We start from the raw sequence: 27824 nt of genomic DNA, 5'->3' as shown, positions 1-27824 counted from the left end.
ACCGTTTGTCCAGATCCAAACACCTGGAGAAATGTTTGGGAAATAAGTTTGATAATGTAAAAAAAGCTCGAGATTATAGTCTAAAACAGCTTTTTTACAGGTGGCTCAGATTCTCAGAATTTGAGAAATTTCTTTAACTCTTCAAACCCTTTTTCACTTTCATGTGTGAAATAATATTAAGAGACTCATGACTCTTTTCCTATCGGATGGTAAAACATAACTTCTGCTTCTTGTGTTCAGCTTTGTGCTGATAAACATAAATTAGCTCGGGATATTAAAAATGTAGTTTATTGCTCAACTTTAACATCTACCTGCACCGCAGCTCAGCAGAAACCGACAGTCGCCTCGAGCCTCTTTATTTTGTAAGGTATACAGAAACCCCAACAATCAGATGACCCTCTATGACCAAGCACTTTACGAAACTGGGAAGGAAAAACTCCCTTTTACTAGGAACCGGTCGGCCACAACCAGTTGAGGGTGAAGGGAGGGACAAAGACGCGCTGTGGAAGAGAGCCAGAGATTAACAATAACTAATGATGCACTCAGCGCATCATGGGAAGCCCCCAAAACCCTAGAGCTATCACAGCGCAACCAGGGAACATTCAGGGTCACCTGATCCATCCCTAATTAAGCTTTGACAAAAAGGTCTCCCGATTCCAAACTGGAAGCTGCTTCCACAGAAGACAGACCTGAAAGCTGACGGCTCTGCCTCCCATTCTACTTGTAAATACCCTGTGAACCACAAGTAAACCAGCAGTCACGGAGCAACATTCATAAATCAATGCATGAACTAGTTTTGCAGCATCACTCTGAGACAGCTTTTAATTAGAGATATTGCGCAAAAGCAAGAAAACAAAGTGCTACATATGCGTTGAAGAACGTATCCTGGTCACGGTGACTCAAAGATTTCTCAAAGTGCTACTGGAGGACAAGCTGAGGCCATCCAGAGCCAGGGGGCCAATTCTCCCTCTGTGGTGTTTGGCTTTTCTCGGGGAGCTCCGGTTTCTCACACTACTGAAAAACAAGATTAACGCCGCCTGCCTGAGACATTTGAGTGCCTCACTTCTTGATTAAACGGGAAAAGAAAACAACAACAGACAGCAGCCTCTGTGAACCATTTGACTCTGTACTCTAAACTGAGTAGACGGGAGGGAAAACTGCTCTGTAAAAGAACAGCGTTACCCATTTTATCCTGATCATCTTGTTTCATAAATCTCCCAGCTCCAACATAAATGAACAAAAAATAAATAAGTGATGCAGGGACAGCCGTCAGGTTTCAAATGTCTTTATATTTCAGTAAAATCTACTTTAATACACTTTGAAACAAGAGTACAACAAAATAGAATATACTTCAAATGTTGAATATACAAACAGTTCAGTCTGAACACAAACTTCTCTGTCTCTTCTTCTTCCCTCTTTTCAGATTAAAAAAATGAAACGCAGGAGCCTCGTTTTAAGCTGGAAGTAAAGTGACCTGGGATCCACAGTGAGCCATCTTTGCATAAACTTGATTCATTTCTTTCCTGCTTTTACAGACATTCCTATTTTCAGATGTGGCGGCATGCATCGGCTCAGTCGCGTTTTTTTTGCATGCAGCCTGACTGCAGGGTCACAAAAATGTTCCAAAATTAAAAGGAGCAGCCAAGATCCTTTCTAGCCACATCCTCAGATGTGCTGTGAGCAGTCTGGCCTGTCAGATTCAACCTGTGTGAGCGTTAAAACAGCCAAACGGAGGCGGAAGAACCAGTAGAAAGAAAAATTAGTTCCCCTAGTTTCAATAATACTGTGCTTGGTACAAGGTATCAAAACACAAAGAAAACAAAACAAAACAAACAGCTTACCGTTCAGACATCACATGAAGAAGAAAATTAAAATCTAAGGCTGTTCTGTTAACATTAGCTCCGTAAACTGTATAGCAGACATATTTATATTTATGTACATACATGACCGTGTTCTGTCTGATATCGCTCCTCGTGGGAGCGCCTCTTCCTCTCGCTCTCATAGCACCACCTACACTTGATCGGCACAGTGATATCATAATAATAATAATAAAAAAACTAATTGCTGGTTTTAACGTTTGTCTCTACAAAAGCTGCATTACACCCCAGCCCCATCCTCCGGGTCCTCCTGAATGTGACGGTTCACATTTTGCTTTTTGATTATTTGCTTTCATTTGTGTTTGTAGTGTTTCGCTTTTTCCCCCAGATTTCAAGTCAGTGACGGGTGGAACTTTTCCAAAGCATAAACTGTAGTGATCAAAAGTTGGTCCCTTTTCCCAACACATCCCTTTCCTTCAAGTCTGTTTTCCTATGTCGGAGAGGTTTCTGTGCGGCTCTGAGACAGTCCGGATTAGTTCTAGGCAGCAACATGGAAGATGTGAAGACGGGCTCGGGAAGAAAAGACACACACAAAAAAAAGTGGGGGCGGGACTTCTGGGCGTCTTTAAAGTCTCACAGACTGCTGCTGGTTATTACGAAGAAAAGTAGAAATGACTTCAGAAATGTACAAACGAGCACGCTCAGGCGGAGGAGACACGGACGCGTTTCAACACTCGGGCTCTTCTGTCTTCATCGTCACGTCGGCCGAGTCCATTGGCTCCGATTTGACGCTCTGGGCCATTTTTGGATTCGCCTGATTCTGCTGGATCGGCAGCTGCACGGCCTGTACCTGGACGCCGGCGGCCTTCAGCTTCTCCACCGCTCCGCCTCCTATGACCAGCTCCGAGCCGTTGATGACGCCGCTAATGATACGAGGCTGCGCCGCCACCGCCTGGTTGGCCGCGGACACCGTCACCACGCCCGCCCCGCTGCCCGGCTGCGAAACCACCAGAGTCTGTTGCTGCGCCTGCGTCGGCACGGTCAGTCTCATCACTTGTGTTCCTGGCGCGACGTTGACGGGCGCGAGGGCGCGGACAGTCAGGGGGCTCCCGAGGAGGCTGATGCCCGCCGGCGAGGCCCCGACACCGGGCTTGTTCGTGCCCGCGGAGGTCTGGATCTGACACTGAGCCAGCTGGTGGGCCGGGATGGTGATGATCTTGGCGAGCTGGACGGTGATCTTGTCTCCGTTCTCTGCAGTGGCTGGCACCATGGTGGGGATGGTCTGGATCACGACCTGATGAAAGAAGCATCATCAGTTCATCTTTTCAGTGTGCAGTGACTCAACTGTTTCATCACCAAAACAAACTTAATTACTCAGAGTTACAAACACATTTCTAAGCTTTTGCACAATTTTTGCTTTTTGCTTTTGCACACCTTCTGCTGGGAGTTGGCGTTTCCGGCAGCGGCGCCGATAGCCGAGGTGTTGGTGAGCAGAGTGGTTTGGCCGGCTGCTGTTGTTCCCGCGGGCTGCTGCATGGCGACTGTGGAGATCTTCTGACCCAGTGATGTTGTCATGACTACCGGCACCTGCATAGCCACCCGCACCGTCCTGCAGGAGAGACAGAGTCAGAAGGTTAAGATCCACACGAGCAAAGACGCCACATAGTGAACATCTGCGTGCCTCACCTCGCCCCTGTGGCGTTCGGGATGATTGCCGCGTGGGACTGCTGCTTTTGGTTCCCGTCCGACGCCGCTGAGACCGTCACTATTCTTCCCGCCGTCACCGCTCCTCCTGCTGCTGGCTTGCTGCCTGTGGCCACCGGAGTGTGGACTACGTTGGTTTTGTTAGCGCCCCGCAAGATGTTGGGCTTCTTGGAGGATGACAGCTCGGTGGCGTGGAGCAGCATGTCTGACGGCGGAGGCACGCGCTCGTAGGACGCCGCGGTGTCCGAGCCGATCAGGTCCTCTGGAGCGGGAATCTCCGCCTTATCGTCGTCAATGATGACGATGTTTTTGGGCATCTCTTTGAACTGGTAAACCAGCCGCTGGCCCTCCACCTTGGCGAGGATGCCGCGCTGGTAGTAATATCTGAAGAAAAGGCATCAGAACATAAGAGGCTGCTTTCAAAGAAAATAAAACTGGACTGGAAATCAGCCTCTGTGAAGTCTAGGACGGAGCTATTTTTGTTTATCAAACTGTTGCCTTTATCGCTGCCAAATTTAAAGTGTTTATTGGATCATAAAGATGTAAAATACTTTGTTTCTTTCAAAAATGTAACACATCCGATTCTAATCACAGATAGGGACAGCCCACCTGAGTGCCCGCCCCATCGTCTCGTAGTTCATGTCGGGCTTGTTCTTGTGCTTGCCCCACAGCTTGGACACGGCCTTTGAGTCAACCAGCTTGAAGATGCCCTTCTCCCTCTGGGTCCACTTTATGTATCTGGGACAGGTGTTTTTGTCCTGGAGGAGGTCCAGCAGGAATTCCCAAAGGTAGGTGGTGCTCCCTGCTGGAAATCAAAGATAATTAACACCTGGACTCAGTGTATTTATGCAGCGCTGCTGGACTGCTTTGGAAAAATGCTCCACAATTATTCTTCAAATGAGGAAATCGAACTTAAAAACATGAAATTCAGTCGTCGCTAAAGAACGTTGAGGTTTTCTCTGTAACATGACTCAGTCTTCACCTGCTGCTGAGAGTTAAGCACTGAGCACTGTATAAATAAAACTAACTGAAAGGTCATATTAATGTTTAACCCTTTAAAACCGGTCAGAGCGGGCACGCTCCGTTTTGCGTAACTACTTTTAAATCCTTGTAGAACTGCAACCACGTAAGTTTTTGCATAGGAAACCGGAGGAGTTGTTCTTACATCTTATGCCATCAGCTTGTCCTCGGTCACAGTTTCCTTCCACATATAGCTTTGCAAAAACTGCATAAAAAGCGCTTGCAGCAACAAAAACATAATATTCCAGAAACACGCTTTGCCGATCCGATCAGCTGTTCATAACACTTCCTACGTCCATCAGCACGAACTATCGCATGTCCACCATGAACCGGAAGTGACGTTATTTTGCAGAAATGTAGTTTTTTACCATCAGGGCCTCATGAGCCTATATTGGTGTTTTTAAAAGTTATGTTTGACTTTATGACTTTCTGTGTTGTTTCTGAGATGCTTAGGACTCAAATTGCACTGCTGGAAATAGTTTATTTTGATGCATATGCTGCTTTTTTGCAAATTTGCACTATAATATTTATTTTCGTTTTTCCTGCAGTATATAAAAATTGGTGTATTTCAAAAATAAAACTATGAAGACACTCAAAATAAATTTCCTGTGGTGGGAAACTATTTTGTGCAACTTTTTTGTATTTACAGTTTTGAGGGATAAGCCTCTTAAATTTCTCTAACTAGAAATATATGTTAAAAAACAAAAACGATTTTCAATTTTTTTGTAGTTTATTGCACTTTTTTGCAATTTATGTAATTACTATGCACTTACTGCATACATATTATTAAAATCTGGGCTATAATGGTTGTATTGATGTATAGCAACTTGAAATGCTCCCAAAAATGGCACTACAGCATGTAAAAATATAATATAAGCTCTGGCGGACTTGGTTCTATGGTAGGTCTTAAAGGGTTAAAGCATGTTGACTGATTCATGAAATAAAATGCTTGTTTATCATTAATTCACAGAAACGGTGTATTTAATATCATGCTGCCTTTTTTTAAACCCAAGATGCTGCACTGTGTATGAGTCCTGTTTCTTATTCCTTCTGCTTGGTGAGTATAAAAGGTATTTAAATCTGCTCCAGTGGGGAACAGTGGTTTCCTTGATTATTGCCGTCAAAGTGTTAAACAAAGCTTCGGTCACAAATGTGAGTGAATCCAGCTGTTTTTCACGCCACAGCTGCTTTATTTCAATAAAATTCAAACGCTTCCTTTAAGGTGAAAATACTGACTGCGAGAGAAAAGTTCCCAGTCAGGGTTGGCTTTAAACGTGAAATGTTTCTGCCAGTGGGAGAAAGTTTAGTTACTGCTCGGATACCTTTTCCTTCTCTTGGTTTCTTCTTGATGCCGACGTCCGGTGAGCCGTTGGAAATGGCTGACTGATGCGTCTTCGGCTTCCGTCCGGCTGGGAAGGGAAACATTTGAAAGAAGTCAGTTGTGAGACCGAGGTGTGACCCCCTCCGTAGGATAAATTGACCACTAGATGGTGCTCTTGGATAAAGTCACTGAGCATAATTACAAGGTTCTGGTTTTGGATTTACAACTTGGCATCAGTGCTTCCAGATGTTTTCCATTTAAATCTTGGCTTGAAACATTGAATATTTTCCTTTTTCCAAAGTTTAACAAGCCCCCAGAAAGTTAAAGATATCAAATGAACATTTTGGGCTCTGGCTTCCTCCACATAACAGATAAGTTAACTTCCAGCTCTTTTAAGTCTACCTCGCTTCTTCCTGACTGGCTCGTGGTCGGGTTCTGGCTCCGGATCGTCCATAACCGTAGCCATGTCCTCATCCTCCTCCTCACAACATTCCTCTGTTGATATCTCCACCTCGGTCTCTGTGATCATGTCAGGCCGCATGGCAGCGTGGAGGAAGTCTTGTGTCGCTCCGCTTTGTGGAAGGAACGCTTCTGCACAGAGGAATCATCACAGGGTTGATTAGGATCTACTTGACTGGCCAGCAGTTATGCTTTAAGAAACTGAGCATATAAACCTGAGCGGTGGTCCACTAGCAGTGTATCTGTGTGTGTTACCTGGGCTGTGGTCTTCTTTGAGGCTGGAGGGCGAATCCATGCGTAGCAGAGCCTCTGCAGCCTCAATTGTTTTGTCAGAGCAGTGGACATTGGTGCCGTGAACAGAAGCCTCCACTGCAACACACAGAAGACACGAAAACAGTCAGCAAACACTCGCCTGGACTTTTAACAGTTAGTGTTTTTCTTCTTTATTAAGCATGAGATCTCATCAATCTACTTCTTTTACATTTGAAGACATATTTAATCTAAACAGATATGATAAGTTAATGAGTTTTAAATAACTGAGATTGCCTTCTAGCTTCAGTCTGCAGAGTGGAGAACAGCAGCAGCTAAAGTGGGGGTTCTCCTGGACAGAAAATAAACATCTGGCACCCCCTAAAGGAAACCACCAGTATTGCAATACAAGTATTTTGACATTCTGAGTTCATAATTTCACCAATTTTGCCTGAAATGCAGTTTCAAACCATGACAGAGCCTCCACTGTGTTCTACAGATGGCTGTAGATACTGTTGTGCCTCGCTCCTGACAGCTTCCATACACACTTATCATAATTTATGCTGATTTTTCCCCCCATGTTTCTTAAGCACAGATCTTCAGATACTGTTCATCTGCTACAGATAGTTTTTAGGCCTCATACATCTTTTTTTCTCAGATTTTGCACATCACACATGCTAATTTAAGCTAAGAGCTCTTTGGGAATCATCTTTTTGATGCAAAAATATAATTTTATGCCTGTCAAACTGTTCCATTTTACTTTTTTTCACAGATTCATTTAACGAAATGTGGAAAATGATGTGTTCTTCCAACAGGTTGCTTGTAATAATGCGTGTAACGATGCAATTTAAAATTTGTTCTAAGCTGTTATGTGTTCATCCATTGGTTAGGGGACTTTTTTTATGCTTGCCTGATTCATAGTTCAGGGCTGAATACTTCGACAAAATGGTCAGGTACAAGTACTGGACTGAAAATAAGTAAAAAAAAGCAGCAAATGTCCAAACAAAAACTTTGTAAGACCTTCATTAACCAACTACTGCTCAAAACCACTTTAAGAATTACTAAGTCTTGTAACCAACATGTAAAGAAATAACATGTGACTCAAGACTTATGCACAGTACTTGATTTCCAGTTCACTCCCTACCTGCTGGATCATTATGGTGTCACAGTACAATACAATACAATGCTGCAATATAGTGACATCAAAAAGGTGTATTTCTATCTATATGCAAATGTGGACCATCTTAAGCTTGAACAGCACAAATGTTGCACTGTTTTACAATAATTAATGTGATTAATCAATGTTTTGTTTATGATATATGATGTAGTCATTTGGATGAATTACTGAAGGACACTAAGATCAGACATTATGAACTCAATGAACTCACACTGTCAGCACAAAGACCACATACAAAGTGTTTTAAAAATGTTTTAATTTCAATTCTTTCACCCCATTTATATATTTTTTAACTCTTCATAGTTTTTTTTGCCATGTATAATTTCCCCATTGAAATGTTTTTGTCTTATTCACTCTTCCCACATAATTTAAAACTATAAACATTCGTCACTTACATTTACATTTAATTGTCACGTATATATTTTAATAAAACGTTTTGGCTTCCCATAATTAAGCAAATTTTTTTGTCTACACAATTTAGCATGAGCAGACAAAATACTTGTGTTGACTTATACGCAATTTCCCAATAATCATGGCTGTTTGTTAAGCAAAAACAGAAGCCTGGGTAAACTAAAACCTGCTCACAGAATTTATTTATTTATTTATTTTTTAAATCTGGTGATTTTTCTTTAGTGGAAGATCTAAACCTCTCTGAGGACCAATTTTTTTACATGAAGGAAAAACACAATTTTCCTGCATATAAAGCCCAAACTCACTTCCTGCAAAGCTGGGTGTTTAATTCAATATGTTAACAATCAAACTATTGACCCACTCACACGTAAGCAGCCCTCCTGTTTTATTCAAAAACAGGATACAGCCGCTGTCAGGGAAACTGTACGTGGATCTGTCTGAGGGAGCTCTGAGAAGGCACCCAGGAGCACCTGCTGTCGTTGTCAATCACCGGTGGGAAACACGAGATCCCATTACACCCTGCCCTATCCATGTTTGGCTATCTTGCTGAGGCAATGGGCACTGTGTCGAGGATAGAAATAGGCTATATTTAGGCTGTCCCACTCATTCACGAGCAAACAGGACACACTGCAGAGGTCCTGTGGCCTGCAGAGTCGCCCTTGAAAGCAAGCAGAGGTGCTGCAGTAAGGCCACCGAAAGGGTTGAGTTCAAACAGCTGCATATGTGCCTGACCAACATGTCAAAATCGGAATTATCAGGGTTATAACTCATGTCTGACTATCCAATAAAAATTGAAAAATTGTTCAGTTTATTAGAATAATTATTTAAGCGTGAGCAAATTTACAATATATAAAGTTGGGGAAATCTCTCATTCACATTTACAGCTCGGTAACGGGGCCAAGAACAGCAGCAAGTCCGACAAAAAGTAGTGCTGCCTGTGATGACTTCCGTGTTTACACTCCTCACCCGTTCCCTCCAGTTCTCCTCGAAGAGGCACACAAATCCTCCTGTCACTCAACACTCGCTTTGCCTCCTATTGGCTGTCGCTCAGTTCAAAAGCCTGCCCCCAGACGCATCTGATTGGACTGCTGCTTACGTTCGTAAGCAGCGCGCGCACTACAGGACTAACGGACGAGTCAATCAAACACACGCCCCGCCCCCTCACATAAACAATGCTTCCGCCATCGAAATATTAGAAAAAAATACTTTGACATTAACATTAAACAGAGGCGGAAACAAACGCGGCATTTAAGCGATAAACGCCCGTTAGTGAAAATCAGGAAACACGCAGGTGAAGAGAGTTTGTAGCTCGAAAGCTGAAGCCAACAACAAACGGCTACAAGGAAGAAAGCGCGTGAGCCAGGCCGTCCCACGCGCCTGCATAGCGGCTGCACAGGACGGTAACGGAAACCGTGAAACACACAACCACACACACCAAAACCCGAGACCCAGAGGGTGCCACCGTGAGCCGATCACACATTAATCCACAAACATGACACAGGACGGCGCCTCACTCCCCGGAGCTGCTAATCAAGGATCAGCCTGCAGATTATTCAGGTTAAACTGACCCGAAACCGAAGCCAGCCGCAGTCAAACACCAAAACAAACGACCATAAAAACGATCACAGGGAATATTTAACTGTGCACGCGTCGTTGATGCTGGTAAAAATAAACCCACATGTCCTTCCGACTCAGACAGCGTGGCAAAGACGTAGGAAAGACAACATCTCCACACTTCCTGGTTGTGCAGCCGAGCTGCAGACCGTTATTCTACACCACGCTGAGGGCAGAAAAAACTCCTCCCGCGTGCAAAACACCACTCATGCACGTAACACTCCACATGTACACACCACCGCATCCAACTGAAGTTTCCCTCCTTATAAACCGGCTCCGATTAAACCGTGTGGCGACGCCATGCAGGTTGCTAACCAAGGTGATCACTTCCTGATTGCCCTCCATTACTTCACCGCACTTCTTCTCAGCGGACGGCGGCGCAGCGGACGCACTTAAAAACAACAACCGCGCGGCAGCTCAGATCGAAGACGTGATTGCGAAAAATTACGTTACCGGCTCTGATGAGTAGATCGAGTTGGTTTGCGTGCCCCTCATGCTGCGAAGTCGCCATGTTTTCCCCCTCGCTGCAGATTCACATTGACTCCTCACTGAATTGTATGGGAAGCTACTAGTTCAGATCACTCCGCCGCTAATGGGAAATCTCTTCGTATCGAACGCGACGCGTCACAGCGCCAGCAAAGGTACCCATCCGCCACCAACACAGGAAATCCTTCCGTCGACCTCCCCTTCTTGCGTAGTGAGCACGTCAAATAAAAGCTGCACCGTTTTTTAAAATAAGCTCACTGTTTTCACATCGCTGAAGCAAACTGACACGGATTTTTACTGTGAGTCTCTTAAAAAAGCATGTCAGTAATAAGATCCAGCACTTAAAAAAATGCTTTAAAGATCTAATAAAATACAATTAAATAAGTCTTATTTTGGTGACCAGTAAAGTTCTGCTACTGATATATGTTATATAAATATTTAAGCAACTTTTCTCATGTATCTTATTCAAAATTTTTAGGAACCCTAATATGATTTGTTTGGAGCTGGACATTAGCATAACTTTGTGCTGAACATGGGGGGGTGGGGGTGGGGTCAAGATCTCTGTCTAAATAAATAAATAAATCTGGGTCAATTCCCAGATGATTAAACATGCAACTATTTTGCTGGTAATAACTGAAATGAGTAAAGAAAATCAACAGCCTATTTATGCAAGATAATTCATAATTTTATTGGGGGGGGTTATATTATTTAGGTCTGATTATGGGGGGTCATAACCCCCCTAATCCCCCTGGAAATTACGCCCCTGGAGCTGGAAAGTATTTATCATTGTTTTATTTATTTTGTCATATTACCATTTTACTAACTTAACTTTGACTATCTGTAATACATATAGATACATATTCATGCATGTGCTTACAGGACAGGGCACATAACAATGCCACAGGAGGGCAGAGCAGCACTGTTTTTAAATATATGAAAGCATTTTGTACTGAAATACAACATATACACAAGGGAATGTGGGTTAATAAGAAATAAACTTGCTTTGTGGGGATTAAAATAATGAACTTAAGCAAACTAAATTAGGATTGGACAACTTAAAAGAGCTAGTGGAAAATTAAAGAAGATCAAATCTGGCATATGTTGCAACTTAACATCTTATATTTATACAATTATGTTAAAACTTATTTATTGATGAATGTCAGTGAGCTTAATTGTGATTCAGTGGTTTCTAAGACGACTAAAAGAAATAAACTACCTGATGATGATGCTACACATAAAGCAAAAAGTATGAAGTATTCACCTGATCGAAAAACCTGTAAGTCTAAATTGATTAGATATCTTTCTCTTCTTGTACAAACTTCAAAGTCTGATTTCAAGCATGGAGCTCCAGGCCTGTCCGCAAAAAGGTCAGTGTACCCCTTCAGCTGAGTCTTACTGACATACTGTTAGTTCAGAATCTCTGCCCACCTGAACGAGCGACGGGTGTGTCAGAGGAAAAGTTCCACTAAACAATTATGGTCTGACTGACCTTCATCGGGTACAAAGGCAAATATTCACACATACAAACAGAAGTGTTTTTCTGATGGTAGTATAGGGGCACAGTTCATGCTTCTCTGAAGTTATTTAAACATTATTCTGAATTTAATCTTGAGCAGTTCATGTAGTAAATTGTGTTGAAGTAACTAAATAAATGATTGAAAAACATTCGCCCTATATTTGTGTTATTAATTAATTCACGTTGTTTAAAGGTTAACAACTACGCATTCTTCTTCTTTTAACGTGTGCAGATATAGTTAATTATGTCAATTATTTTTATAAAAAAAAATTTCAGAGGTTGTGTGGATGACCAGTATTAACATTTCATTAATGACAAAGTGTTTGGTTTAAGCATTTTCAGTGAATGAAAATGTGGCTATTTACACACGTGTGTATGAAGGTGAGCTGGATCGAAACGCTGCAATTTAATAAATCTATTATCTATGTGGGAGTTCATTTTAAATCACATACTTTACAACTTAAGTAAAATTGAGACATAGAGTTTAATACTCACACATGAACTGCTGCACTAACAGCTAGTGTGGTAGGAGGACACCTATGCAAGTCAGGCTTTGAAAAGTATTTATGTCTCTTTCGGATTAAAAATAAATCATTTAAAGGCGGGCACGGCTCATTTTAAAGGAGGATCTCACTGAAAAACTGCAAAAACAAATAGAATTGTGTTGAGGATATTCTGCGCTCCACCAGCAGTGTTGGGAAGGTTACTTTTAAAATGTATTCCATTACAGAATACAGATTACATGCCCCAAAATGTATTCTGTAACGTATTCCGTTACGTTACTCAATGAGAGTAACGTATTCTGAATACTTTGGATTACTTAATATATTATCATGCTGTTTACAACTACATGAATGTACTATTGCTGTGATTTATTACTGTTACTGAAGGTCCGCGGCTCCGAACCGTAGTAAAGGGACCTCTGGCTAATACATCGGTTCGGTGTCGGACTCGTAGCCGAAAACTAGCTTTACTTTGTTGTCTGGGTCAACTTTGCTAGCGAGAGACAGAGAGAGGCGTTGAAAGGCTGCTCCAAAAGAACTTATTGTTTTTGGAGGAAAACACGAACACTGCGTACAGTCGAGTCTTAATAGCTTACTTACAACTGGGCTCGTCAGGCACTCTTCTTGGCTGCAGTGGTTATTATTATATTTACATGCTTCCAGCTCCCGTTTTTGCTCGATGACAGCTCGTACTTTTCCTTTTTCTCCCTCCCTCGCTCACAGACACATAACAGGTATGGCAGTCCATTCTCCCTGCAGCACGGACTACACTGCCTATGATGCTACATTCTTCAGAGCTATACCTGTAGCATTCTGCCTATTAGCTTAGCACAACAACAACTGCGCTCTCTCACCCAGGAAACACGCAGAGAGAGAGCGTCACCCTGTAACCATGGCAACTGTAACGCTGCCACCTGGAACAACAGAACGTAGCTGTCAAACAAAACCCAAACAGTCCTGACCCGCCACAATATGAAACAGGGAAGTACCGCCGTGTAATCCATTTATTTCAACAAAGTAACTGTATTCTAAATACCACCTTTTTAAACGGTAACTGTAACGGAATACAGTTACTCATATTTTGTATTTTAAATACGTAACGGCGGTACATGTATTCCGTTACTCCCCAACACTGTCCACCAGTGACCCCCAAACCAAGTGTGCGGTGAGTTCATTAATCCATTTCTACACCTTGAGGAAATGCCTCTCCTGTTTTGTGCACTTGGTAATCTAACCCTTTAAAGTCTGAGCCATGAAACAATTGCAAGAAAACCTTCTGAGCAAATGAAGGGAAAAAAAGAAAGAAATAATAATTTGCATATATGAGTTTACTACATCATCAGATTTACTACATCAGGTATTTTTTGTGTAGCTAGCAAAAGTTTTGCCGGTTTATTAATGATATCAAACTGCCTCTTACATGTCTTCAATGCATCATCTTAAATGTGAACTCAACAGGTTTCTTACTGAGAGCCACTATTCTGTGGACCGTGTCTTTTTTCCACATAACACACACAAAAAAAGTGTGTTCAAACATGTAACCGCATCTTTAAAACAAATATGAGCAGAGGGACTGACTTTAATTATAAAATTATTATGATAAAATTATTTTTATTATTAAATTATTCTTTTTTTAAAAAATACTCTTTTTCTATCATCTTTAATAGAGATGCACAGATCGACTGTCTATTTCCAATCTTCTCTGCTCGGGGAGGTCGCCGACCGGTCAGTCTCACATGTCCAATTATGAGCTGGTCTATTTCATGCACGCAGGACATGTGCACAGCGGCACACAAACACACACTGATATCTTGTTAGTATGAAAGCCTTTCACTGTAAGTAAAGACACAAAGTTTGTTTAAGTAAACTGTGAGGATGGAGCTGTTCGGCACTTCAGGATTGGTGGGAAAATATAATGGAGGTAATTTTCAGTGTTTTAAAAAGGAGATTTGGTATCTCACCAAAACTGTCTATACTTGGTATAACCACAGAACTTTCTGATGGAGATTTTTCCAGTTATACAAAAAGATGGATTATTCTGGCTCTTACTACGGCCAAACAGGTCCTGCTAAGACATTGGTGGAAGAAGAACCCCCCTCCCTATGAAGAGTGGCTAAAGACAATGGCTAAGTTGGCGTCTTACGAAAAAGTGACTTATGGTTTATTAGACAAATTGCATCAATATGATTGTATTTGGTCCCCCTATACAAGCTGGCTTTCTGTAACTTGAAGAACAGAAGAGTAATGACAGAGTGGTGGTGTGGGGATTGGTGTGCGAAGAAAGAATAGGATAACTTCTCTTTGCTTTGTTTTTTGTTTTGGGTTTTTTTTGTGGTTTTTTTTTTGTTGTGTTTTGTTTTTGTTTGTTTGTTTTTTTAAACTATTTATTTATGTAGTTATCCTTAAGTTCTGTTATTGAAGTTTAAAATGAAATAAATAAAAATTGTTGATGACAAGTAAACTGTGAGGGGGGGAAACAACAAACACTTAAACCTCCTTCACCCGGCTGAACATGGACATTTTACAGAAGCTAAGAAAGGCAAAGTGGCTAACGCTAAAGCTATTCACAGTTCAGATCCAGCTAAACGCCAGCGGCCTCGATACGAGCAGCGAACAGGCCAAAGCTTTCACGAGGAAAATTATGGAGATGAGTGAAAAAGAGAAAAAGGACAGATGGTGAATTTATAAACTCACTGGAAACATACTTTTGTTACATCAATCTGCTGCCCCTGCTTTTGTTTGGTACGGTAAATTGTGTCAGGTAAAGGTGCGTGTACTCATTTTCAGTTGATTATTTGTTCCACTTTATTTTGAGGTGTTTAAGTGAGAGAAGATCCTGAAACGTAGCAACTTTTTCTTATGATCAAAACTTTTATATTTCACTGAAGAAAAGTTGATTTTTGTTGAGAATTTTAATTACATGCTGCAACTTAAAGTTCTTAGAAAGAAAATTGAACTCTCCATCTCTCTGATCTTTAAATCCAAATTACTGAAAACAGCACTGGACTGGACGGCGGGTATCACCAATATGGCTAATTCTAATTATTAGCCAGAAAATACTGGATAAAACCTCATAAAACAGAAAATTCAACTACACAACAACACCCACAAGGTGGCAGTGCACTCCCAGTGTGCTGACTCCCATCACCAAAGAAGTACTGGGAGTCGAATAGTGACAGATACAAGGGAACAGTGTTGTCAACTTAGCGATTTTGTTGCGATGACGTCATTTAGCGACTTCTAGCGACTTTTAGGACAACCAATAGCGATTTTCCTTACGGAGGAGTTGGCAACCCTGCAAGGGAAGCCCTGCTGTAATCACAGGAATCACTGAAGTGATGTCCACATATTCTTCATTAGGCTTTATGACAGAGTAAGGGCCTGAATGCACCGAGTAACCTTTAAATAGTTTAAATATAGTTTAAAGATTCAGAGCTCTAATTTACACTCCTAAATATAGTTAAGGAATAAATTCACACGATTACTAATTTTCTGCAGTTTTACTCTCTTGCTTTATCTGCAGCACGAGTGTTGATTTCTGACTTCTTAAAAATATTCTTTATTGATCCTTATCACTAGTCCTGATTTGATTAGTTGGTCAGTTTTGTGCTAACGAAGAGTGAAATGATGCATGAAACAACACCTGAAGCAGAAAGCCTGAGTTAACAGAAAGTTGATATTCACCATCATAATATTAGTCATCTCTGACCGAGGTTTAAGGATTTACTCATCCAGCTAACACAAAGAAAGTCTGGCTATGTTAAGCCCCAAAGGGGTTTCTGAGCTTCCTGCTCGAAAATGTAATGCCCAAATTTAATTGATTATTTCTCTGCAATTACAAACTCTGTCCTTACAATCTTGGTATCAATATAAAGCTAACACTTGGGAAATTTCATCAGAGGTCTAAATACTGAAGCAGATATTACTGTGTCAAAGTTACTGAGACTGGAACACAGAAAAAGTAAGTCGATTTTATCCTCGCCTAATTATTTTTTTTAATTTTTAGCATATAACCCTTTGAAAAATATGCCTCAGATCACATTTGGTTCCAGAAATTCAGTAACCAACATATAAACATCATCTGTGCAAAGATTTATGTTTCTAAAGTGAAACAGTGAAAAATTACAGCCCTGTCAATACATGAATATCCAGACGTTGTACAAAAATGTCCAATTTTGGCACACAATTGGACATCATGCCAGTTGATTTTTTTAGGTATTAAAGAGCAGAAATTAATAAATTTTATTAACAGGCCTAAACATGCTTTTTTTTTTAAATATATTTTTGGGGCTTAAGTGGTTAAAGGACATTTTTTAATAGCACAGATGTTGCTCAGTGATTTAGTTGGTGTCCTTTGTTAAGCTGGTGGCCTGAGTTAAGTGTTATTGAGGTTCTTGTAACTGGCCGGGCCTCTTTAATCTCATGTTCGTATGTTTCCCCTCACACTGCTGTTCTGTATCTTTGGGCAGGACGGTCCGCTGTGGGTCTTTTTTTAAATACAATCACTTGCAGTTTTAAAAATCATTCTGATTGCTTTGAGGCAATAAAATAACCTCTCCAAAAATCTGATTTTATGCTGGTTTTAACTGGAAAGACTATTCAAAATCTGACTGATGCAATAACATAAAGACCGTGGCAAACTTTTAGTAACACAAAACATTTTTGCCTCACCTGGGTCCCGATCTGTCTCCACTTCCTGTTCGTTTCCCACTTCCTGCATGATATAGGCCTCATCACCATACAACAACACTTGGGCTGAGTAATTCTGCTCCTCAGCCAGGCTGGCACTAGGAATCTCTTCCACTATGACTGCTGGGTACTCCTCAGCCTCCTCCTTTTCCTCTTCATAGGCCACCTCGGCTTCACACTCACCCTCCACCTCTCCCTCCAGCTCCAAGTCCACCTCACACTCTCCCTCCTCCTGGAGAAAGTCGGCAAGGAGAATAAAAAAGAGAAACTGTTACAAAAAGATCTTTCTAACTGAAAGAGTAAGATAGAAATGAGTTTGTCTGTGTCTGCCGCACCTGCTCTGGGTCCTCTTCAGCTGTGACATACTCCACCACTGTCCCACCGGTGTCAACCAGCACCACTGAGGTCATGACTCATGCTCGTCTGCAATTTGCCACAGCTGCTCTGCCTGGTGGGCTGGAAAAAAATAGAAGCGGCAACAAAAACAAAAACTTCGTTAACACAAAAAGTTCACACACCAGTCTCACTAAAAAGCTCCCAAAGCTGTGAAAATCAGAGTAAAAATCATTACAAAACAGAAGTAAACTGGCCAGCTCCTTGCTACACCTTCCTCCTTTGTCCAAACTACAGGCCAAGATCTCATTAAAGGGAGCAATCTCATCTCGCTCATCTCCACCCTTCTGGCTTTAGCCTACAGGAAGTGCCTTTCTGCTGTAACAGGAAGAAATGCGCTGACAACAAGCCAAATCCACCCCCTGACACACATGCACAGTGTCCAGTGGAAGATCAAGACAAGGTGGAACCACAGGGCCCTCACTTTCCCGTCAGAGCTGCACTGCTGGGCCAAAACATATACAAACATGAACACGACAGCAGGAAGTCGTTTAAATCTTTAACTGCCCACCGTTCAAAGGGTTGGTGTGGTCTGATGTTGTCAAATGGAAAGTAAGGAAAGAAAGGTACGTCAAACAGAAAATAAAATAAAAAACAAAACTCAACTTCTCAGTAAAACTAAAAGCATCAAAGTATCTCACCTCCAACCCTAAAACAATCATAGTTCACCAAGCATAGACACAGAAACCCTTTCAAACGTCCTCCATGTACTTGAAAGGGGTTTAACTCTAAATACACTAAAAAGTGTAAGAAATGAATTAAACAGTGCTTTCATATGATCTGCAGTGAAAGCATTACTCGGTCTGGCTAACTAACTATGTCTGGGTAATAGGGGTGGGGGAAAAATCGATACTGTGTAGTATGGTGATATTTTGTTTGCTAATAATATATCGATACAGGGACAGCAGAAATCAATATTTTATTACAAAAAAAGGTTTTTATGCTGCCGGAAAAGGGTGGAGTGCCCACTCCGGGTCGGGGATGAGTTCCTGCCCCAAGTGGAGGAGTTCAAGTATCTCGGGGTCTTGTTCGCGAGTGATGGGAGAAGGGAGCCGGAGATCGACAGACGGATTGGGGCTGCAGCTGCAGTAATGCAGACGCTGCACCGGTCCGTCGTGGTGAAGAGGGAGCTGAGTGTAAAAGCGAAGCTCTCAATTTACCGGTCGATCTACGTCCCTACCCTCACCTATGGCCACGAGCTGTGGGTAGTGACCGAAAGGACGAGATCGCGGATACAAGCGGCGGAAATGAGCTTCCTCCGAAGGGTGGCTGGCCTCTCCCTTAGAGATAGGGTGAGAAATTCGGCCATCCGGGAGGGGCTCAGAGTAGAGCCGCTGCTGCTCCACATCGAAAGGAGCCAGCTGAGGTGGTTTGGGCATCTGACAAGGATGCCTCCTGGGCGCCTCCTGGGTGAGGTGTTCCAGGCATGTCCCACCGGGAGGAGGCCCCGCGGCAGACCCAGGACACGCTGGAGAGATTATATCTCTCGGCTGGCCTGGGAACGCCTTGGTGTTCCCCCGGATAAGCTGGAGGAGGTGGCTGGGGAGAGGGAGGTCTGGGCCTCTTTGCTTAGGCTGCTGCCCCCGCGACCCGGCCTCGGATAAAGCGGATGAAGATGGATGGAGGTTTTTGTGCTCTGACTTCAGAGCATGTTGATCCTTTTTCTGAGCAAGAATCCTGACATTCCTTCACTGTCCAAATGTGTTTAACTTTTTTTTATGGCAGCAATAAACATGACAGTTTACTTATTTTAATTTAAGACGTGTTTTATTTTAATTAAGTTTAAAACTTTTTTATTTAATGTAAAATTATATTTTGTTTTAATTTACTTTCAAATTCTTCAGTTGCTGAAGGGGCTGCATAGTTTTCATAAACTGCATAGTTCAGAATAGCTATAATTGTACCAGATGGTTGCGTTCAGTTAAGTTGGACTAGACTGTAATACAAACCGTTCAGTTTGTCAACAATAAAACTGAAATGAGAGAAAGACTGAGTGCGAGACTTTGATATTAGATAAAATGACTATTGATAAAGTTTACCTTTATGTACAGAATCTGAATATCGCAAAATATTTTTTAAAATTGCAATAATATCGTATCGTGCGTTAAGTATTGTGATAATATCGTATCGTGGGATGTATGGTGATTCCCACCTCTACTGGGTAACAGTAGTAACCAACCTGCAGGGCTTTTACACTGTCTGCAACTGCACGTGCAGGACTAGAAAATCCACTGTGTGGAGAACAGTCCTTAAGCATTATGGTTTTTCTTGTTTTTTAACATGATATTGTAACAACTGTTACAATACTTGATGCTCACAATACAAAAAAAATCTCTTCTGAAGCGGGCTCGACTCATGGCAGGAACCTTTGAGCTTCTGCACCCATATGTCATTGACATGCTGGCAGATAGTGACGCAGTCATGCCTCTAGCCTGGTCGCAACAGCATCGATGCATCTACTCTTGGATCTGCATGGTGTCAAGGAGAAGGGATATTTTTATTACGATCATTTCAGGCACATAGCTCTAAGCCCCACCCAACTGTTGGTTGAACGTTCTGTTTACAGGGGACAGCCAATCAGAAAGAAAGAAAGGGTGGAGAGGAGCTAAAAATGTTTCAGATACAGGATGAACTGAAGGTATTATTTTGAACTGAATACAAATATAGAGCATAATAAACATAATAGGTCCCCATTAAATGCCACTAAAACAGAGTGTTGGTTAATATTCTGGCCTTAATTGGCTAGGGGTTGTTTACACTCCAGTTATTCCACCCAAACTCACTACACAAACTGCGTGTCAACACATGTTCAGTCTCATGCATATAGCCATCAAGTGCATTTTAAAACAAGCCACGTAGCTGGTAGTTAGGATGCTAAAACTTGGTTTTGCAATCTCAAAAACTTTCAGATGTAAGTAACTATGCATTTCAATACATGTTTACTAATGTTCTATGCAAGAAAGGAAAGCCAGCATGGACAGGATTTTAAGATAATTATAGGATTTTAATGCAAATATAGCTTATTGCAGATATATTTTATAGAAAAAGGTTCGTCTGAAGCATGCACTACACTCTATTTTCAATATCAAAGAGGACACAAACTGAGCAGGTCATTAACTACAACACAGAAGACGTGGGATTCATGCATGGTCCAGGGCTTTTTGCTCCTCAGCCATAAAAGGCTGATGCGGTATAGTCGTCACCCTGATGGCCAGGTGGGCACACAGCCTGGACGCCCAAGTTTGTGAATCCGAGAACGAAGCGATTCATACCATAGGTGCATCTACTAGGAGGCTGAGGGGTTACCACTGGCCACTGCTAGTATTTTATAGTTTTATACCCACCCTGGTGCACCAAGCTGACCACAAAACGCGCTCCACAGTGTGTTTCAGGACACTAGGACATGCTCGGTTACTCCAAGTGCTGTATAATGGATGAGCCATGCTGTGCTGGTGTTCCCTCGGCTACTGAAACCAGAATGCTATCAGCTCAGTAGAAGTCTTCCGCTCAATTATTCAGCATCATATTGCAGACACTAATTGGCAGAGCTGTAAGGGCTACGTTATCCTCACAGACATGTTTGGCGATCACGTGACCCCTCTCAAAGACGGACATTTAGTGTAGAGCCTCCAGAAATCGAGACACTGCAAGTTTCCATTCTGATGTTAAAAATCAGAAAGTAAAGATGAGTAAACCTTCCTTTACTCTCAAGCAATCCGGCTACTTAGCAGCTAAAATGACTGAGCGACTGTATTCTATACTGGAATACTTTTTAATGGCCTTTTGGCGTTATCATAACTGTTTGCTTTATCTGTAATAAAATCATAAAAATTTTCAGTGCACTTAAAGTGAGACGTTAGACACACTGTACCTTATCAGGTTTGAGGTTTCGTGCCTCCTGCTCTCTGACACAGAAACAGGGTAACCAAATATAGGTGTGTGTGTGTTTCTCTGTGTTTCACTACTCCGCTCAAACCGTCAGACGTTATTATGCAAGCTCATGGAGAAGTCAGCGATTGTGACACACGGGGTTTTTGTAAACTATCCGAGTTATCTCACTCTGTCCATCAGAAAGCGACTGAGTGTCAAAGTACAGACTCCTGCGTGTGGCAAGTGTAGGTTTTCACTAATATGACGACACAGCTCGGCAAAAACCCTTTCACCTACTCAACTAAACAATCAGCAGTGGTATTGAATATGTAGGTTGCAGGGCCAGTTCCACAGTGGGTTAATTACATGCACACACACATACACACAAAAGAGATCTGTTAAAAGCCGTCTCTCTCAGGCCGGTTGCACTGATTCAAACAAGTATTACAGGACCCGCGGCTGTGTCTCACTTCTCAGCTCAAACATAAAGGAGTAAGAAGTCAGTTAGTCATGCTGGTATTCCAGGAATGGGAAATGTTTGCGCCGGTCTGCATTTCCTCTGCATGTGTGCGAAACCCACCTTTAACTTCATAACCGATTGCCAGGATGAGACCAGAGTAGCGGCTAAATTTAATTACAAATGTTGTTCTGGGTTCGCAGTAAGCGAAGTCTCCAGATTTTGTGAGGTTAAGCAGCCATTGTGACATCAGGTAAGCCATCCCACCACCACCCAATCTCAACGAACTAAAAGGAAAACTAGAATAAACTTGCCTCGCCGCAGAGCCGATGCGAAACGCTGCGTTGCATCTTTACTGAAATCGAGAATCGAGGAGAGTGAAAGAAGGATGTGATGTTTTCTTGCTGTAGAAATGAGAAAGCAACAGAGTTATTCTGAATCTCTCTGCGTCTCTGGAGACGTCTCCGTATTCCTCTCTGTCCTGACATCCATCCACCCGACCGGCGCTCTCCTCTCCCTGTGTGCATGCTCGTTTTCTGCCTGCTCCCTGGGTGGAAGGAACCTCTCAGAGCGACTCAGCACTTCTCAGACCCTGCCCTGAGCTCACATCACATGACAAGGGTGGAACACACACACACAGTCACATGATCTCTCAACAACAGCCCTTTTGTTCCAAGTAACTGGGGCTGCTGGTCACGATACAACGCCATGCCTTGTGCCCTGCCCTGCTGGCCTTCGCCAAACACACACAGATGACAGAACAAGCACATACACAGCAAGTATGACCTCGGGATTTACTTGACACCCACCCGACTCCATTCATACAGGCACACAAAAGAAAAATACACTCCGCTTATATAAAGAATTAAACAGCCATTAAGTTACTGATTATATATTTAATTTTTAGTTTGCTTTACAATACACAAGCCAGCACTGCCAAAATGGTGTGAAGTAAATCAGCTATGCTGAATCTTTAACTTCTGGATGTCAGTTATTCAAGTCGTCAGTTTGTGTATTGATGGTGGAGAGTTTAAGTAGCACGCTTCACGGGGGAAAATGCCATTAACAGCCGAGTCCTTGGTCGACCTCTGCTGCATATGAAGTATCTGATATCTCCGTGCTGGTGTTATTCTACCAGATCATAATGCAGTTCCAGGACTATCGTTCATATCATTATCAACATGAAAGATAAGAGACGTACGTAAACATTATGGTATCGCCTAATAGTTCTGGAGGCTGCATTTTGAAGCTTGACTGTAATTTATCATGTCAAACTCTAACATGCAGGTGCAACACACACACACACACACACACACATTCTGGTTAATTTTTTGCCAACTAAAAAGAACTAAAGACAAGCTTCTTGGATGATCTATACGTCACATCAAACTATAATATCAGTCAGACAATCCATTAAAAACACTCCAAAAGTCTCCAACCTGCACAAACACAGTAGAGTCCAGTGACTCAATGTAGTGAATGAGGCCAACTCAATAAAAAAACAACACATAAAAACAGATAAAAATAAATAAATAATTCATCTGAATTTCTGACAGACTGATCAAATATTTAACTCGAGTTTAACTTGTTTCAACTTTCATTTTAAAACGACTTAAAACTGCCTTTTATGAATATTAGAAGGATTAAATGACACAATTATTACAGAGATATTTAGCACAATACAATGTATAAATGAGATGGAATTAGCAGTTTAGAAATGCATTGTTTATTTGTGTCCTCTGTGCAAATAGAATAATGCATGTGATTCAGAAAACTCATCAGTTACATATATGGCTTTGAACAACTATAAGAACATAATAATTTCAGATAAAAATTCTTTTGCTTTGTTCCTTTTATGCTGTCACTCTCGTGTTTCTTTAGGCTGAAGCATTTTCACTCTTCTCTGAAACCCCAAATTCACTCCCCCTACAGGCTGTTGGAGCTTCAGATGAAGTCAAATCACTTCATCTCTCTGGAAACACTTTGGTTTCAAGTGTAGTAAGGAGCAAGAGCAAGTGCACGATGTCCCAAAAATCAAGTTATAACATTAAATAATATTGAGCATAATTTCGGCCACAGTCACACAACCCCAAAATATAAAGACACACACAACAAGTGCGACCTTTTGTGATTTAAACTTGCACACCTCTCTTGTATCCCATCATACATCATCTTCTGTGGCAACCAACCCCTTGTATTCCAGGGTCCGTGTTTGCAGTGGAGAACATTTGTGAAACCTTCAACTGTTCAACTGTTGACTCGCACTGCAGGATACGCTGTCTGGTTAATGATGAACGAGCACAAAGAGTGGACACTCCCAGCCTGTAGCATTTAAATAGGTCCTTTGCCCCACACAATCAAACTGTAAATACCTCCACACACCAACGCACACAACTGCGAGAAAGAGTGTGAACTCTTTGTTAATACTAATGTAATAATTACTAGGGCTGCCACAAACGATTATTTTGATAGTCGACTAGTCACCGATTAGTCGACTAATCAGATCATGCATCCATTGGACGTAAAACTACAGCTTATTGCACCAGCAGCATCTGCTCTTATATAACTATCATTAGCTTACAGCTTTAAGTGTTTAAGGTATGTGCTAACTAAAAATAAAGACAAGATGATAGTTTATTAAATTTTAATGAAATTTGCAGATTGTTTCGGTGAAGTTCAATAAACTCCTTGCTATCTAAAATATAACGGGACACCGGAGTATATTCTCGAGCATCTCACACTTCTGATAATCAGCTGTCTGCTTGATGTTTATTCAGCTGTGTAAAAACTATAACTTTAATCTCAGCCAAACCGATTTACTCAGGAACAAATAAAATACAAAAAAAAGCCAAAAAATAACATTTTTAAGTTATCTAAGTGACTTATATATGTTTAACCTGAGTAGCGAAAGAAGGATTTGCCGGTAGTCCGGTGTTCTCATGGCTCTAGTGAGCCTTGCCCCCGGCTAGCTATCGAGCTAGTGGGTAACAGACGTCTCCGAAAACGTCTGAGCGCTTTTGAAAATATGTGGTGTCTTGATAAACTGAGCAGATATTTGAGGTTTACACAGCTACATTCTCGCCTGAAAATATGTTAAACGTTTATTTTGTGACACAGGAAGAATAATAAGAGTAATATTAAAACTAACTAGCTGCCGCCATTGTTGGAAACTGAGCTGGGCTGCGCTATGAATTCTGGGACAGAGCTACTTCTTCTTCTTCTTCGGGGTTTAACGGCAGCTGGCATCCTTGTACATGCAGTGCTGCCATCTTCTGTTTCAGTCCGTTATTACACTCTTAAATCCTACTACTTATTCCTGTCTCTTTTGTAATCTTACAAAGCTTCAAACGATGCGTCGACTATTAAATCAGTCGTCGACGATTTTGATAGTCGACGTAATCGTGACTAGTCGACTAATCGTGGCAGCCCTAATAATTACCCATACAAATGATCTCAGATCATCTCAGGAGCCCTAAGAACAGTCGGGATGTCTTTAACCCTTCGCAGATCATTCCTCAGACTTTAAGCTGACACATGCACCAGCAGGGGGGCACATGCTGAATCAGGCCAGAGATAAATTTAAAATAAATAAATAAATCCCATAAAAGCCACACATAAATCAACCTTATAATGCACACTATTATATTGGCTATTTTTCTACACAGTTTGTTTGATCATCACAAGGTTTATTTATCCACTCATTCACTCACAAGGCAGATCCCTGAAACCATAATGCTGCCTCCACCATGCTTCACAACTGCAATGAGGTTTTAGTGTTGGTTTCATTTTTGGCCCACCTGTCCAAGAACTGTTGCAGAAAAATGATGTGCGACAAAGATTTAAGAAAATCTGCAACAAGTGTTTATTATTATAATATTTTATATTATCGTATTTATTTATTTAAGTATTGTAAAGCAATACACCCCCCCCCCCCTCCCCCGCCACGTTGTTGTGTGATTACATTTCCTATTCAGGATATTTGTAGGGCCTACATAAAATAAACAAATTAACAAAATTGATAGCAAAATGCATTACAGCGTGAAGAGCAAATCTTTCTGTAAACTAATCACATTTTCTAACAGGAAATGAGGGGGAAAAAGGATAAATACATGAGCAACAATGACCTACTTCTGACCACAACACCTGTTATAACATCATAATGCAAATCTGCCTCTCAACCCGCACACTCACCTGTGTTGACACTATTCTGTCAACACAGGTTTATGTGTTACATGCATGCAGTAGTTACCAGATCCCAACAAAGTAAATGTCAAAGGAATTACTGCTGTCAACAGTGGATATAACTTTAAAAACAAACAGCTGCTGTATTTTGTGTTATTGTCTGATGCCTTTCCGAAGGCAAATTAAAACCTCATAAAGACAACGTGTTGGTGTGTAGATCTATAAGTTATAAATATACTGCATTTAATTTTTTATCCATTTTTTACAGCTTCTCATACATATAAATGGATGCTAAAGTGGGGGGGGGGGGGGGGGGTTTACGTTGGTGTCTATCAATTATTATATGTCATTGTAACACAATAACAAACATGTCAACTGGACTAAGGCTGAAGGCTGTGCAGTCCCATACAAACTGGGACACCTGCTCACCCTAACCTGGAGTCAAAGACTATGTTGGACATAAAGAGCAGCCCACAGGAGGGAATCTGTTATTGAAATGATACCTCCATGAACTAATAGTCTACTCAATTCAGCATGTAACGCCCAAATCTCTTTGAGAGCCCCGAGCAGAAACTGAATGTGGAGCATTAACTTCGCTAACGCTAGCTAGCTAAGTTAGCGTTGAAAGAAAAGCAAGTAAACAGAGGATAACAACAAACCATGTGGCTAACGCTGCTACAGTCAGCTCACTCACCGTCTAATCCTTCCTTTCAGCTCCTGATCGGCTCACAGGCAGCAGTGTGTGGTTAGCTGGGTGCGAACCTCCGCCTCCTCCTCCTCCTCCTCCTCTGAACCCGCCGCTGCTGTAAACTGTCAGCCCGGAGGAGTCCCGCTGTTAGCGGACACTGCTCGGCTAGCGTTAGCTGGTCGCCTTCATGGTGAGGAGGGGGAGGAGGAGACCTCCCGGATCCTCCCGGCCGACCAGAATCAAGTCTTCCGCGATTCTGGGGTGTAAATGCGGGTCCGTGAGTGAGCTGCGAAACGGTCGGTCGAGTCTGCAGAGGCTCATGGAGACTGGCTCGGTCAGTTTACTCTCTGCTTGTTCAGGCAAGTGACACTAGTGACGTCACGCCGTATCATAAACAATCCCAGCCCACCAACACATTAAAGAGTCATTCTTTACAGCGGTGCACAGTGGGTTTTAAATCAAACAGTCCACACGTGACTAAAGTGCAGACCAAATGCTGTTTCCTCTCATCAGATGCTTGTTTGTGGATCTCTGCCTTCGGGTTAGTCTTCAGCAAATGAAAAGCAGGCTCTGTTTGCATAAAGAACATGAGATCAGTACTTGACCACTGAAGAATATCTTTTTTGTTGCTTTTGCAGTTTGCTTTGGGTCATTATCCATTTGCACTGGATCGTGTTTGCTACCTTTGACCCCCCCAACTCAGGAGGCTCTTTTAGGTGTTTTCTTGTAAAGTCTAATTTTGTCTCAGGTACATTAATGTATCTCTTGATTGTAGACTTTGACGCGATATGTTTTTCGTAACCAAGGAAAGAATTCAGCAATCACCCACCTTAGATGTCTCCTTTCGTTATTGTTGAACTGGCCAGTACTCAGCAATAACAATAATCCTCCTTTTCTAAGAATATAGTGGACTGTAGATTTAGGCACATCTAAAGTTTTTAGGTTTTTTTGGTATTCAACTTAATGGTGGCTGATGAGAATTCCAGTGAACAGCTACTAAGTTCAACAACACAACATGGAATCAACTCCAGATCTTGTATCTGATTATTTTTCATGAAATAATGAGGTAACAGGTCTCACCTGGCCATGAAACTGGTTGTCAGTAAATTGTCTAATCTCTAAATTATTCTTTTAAGTGTTTTTATTAGAGAAATGCAATTATCTGACAACAGATCAACCTGTTCTGCACCACAAACTTGAGCAAAGGGGGCACATATTTATTCTAAAAAGATCAAAAAGAACAGACAAATGCTCAAAAACATATAATC

At 41.8% G+C, this 27824-nt stretch overlaps 1 protein-coding gene across 5 annotated transcripts; it reads right to left on the bottom strand.

The window, feature by feature from the left end:
• Positions 1 to 1269: 1269 nt before the first annotated feature.
• Positions 1270 to 26914, bottom strand: elf2b (E74-like factor 2b (ets domain transcription factor)). Of its 5 annotated transcripts, none has more exons than XM_087842127.1 (10): positions 26563 to 26914; positions 17302 to 17422; positions 16949 to 17198; positions 6577 to 6690; positions 6265 to 6453; positions 5864 to 5950; positions 4131 to 4326; positions 3504 to 3905; positions 3252 to 3426; positions 1270 to 3111 (listed from the first exon to the last, which is right to left on the bottom strand). In XM_087842127.1, the coding sequence occupies exons 2-10, from the start codon at positions 17374 to 17376 to the stop codon at positions 2545 to 2547; spliced, it is 2055 nt and encodes a 684-aa protein (XP_087698253.1). In that variant the 5' UTR covers positions 17377 to 17422; positions 26563 to 26914; the 3' UTR covers positions 1270 to 2544. The 5 variants fall into 5 exon arrangements, with proteins under 5 accessions (XP_087698253.1, XP_087698255.1, XP_087698254.1 ...); XM_087842129.1 differs by having other exon boundaries at positions 4131 to 4323; XM_087842128.1 differs by lacking the exon at positions 26563 to 26914 and adding an exon at positions 22001 to 22245.
• Between the last annotated feature and the right edge of the window lie 910 nt (positions 26915 to 27824).

Source organism: Neolamprologus brichardi, chromosome 6 (assembly GCF_056152115.1).
Source record: "Neolamprologus brichardi isolate AB-2024 chromosome 6, ASM5615211v1, whole genome shotgun sequence".
Lineage (NCBI taxonomy): Eukaryota > Metazoa > Chordata > Actinopteri > Cichliformes > Cichlidae > Neolamprologus > Neolamprologus brichardi.
The sequence above is the reverse complement of the archived record's forward strand: the minus strand, read 5'-3'. Positions and strand labels throughout refer to the sequence as shown.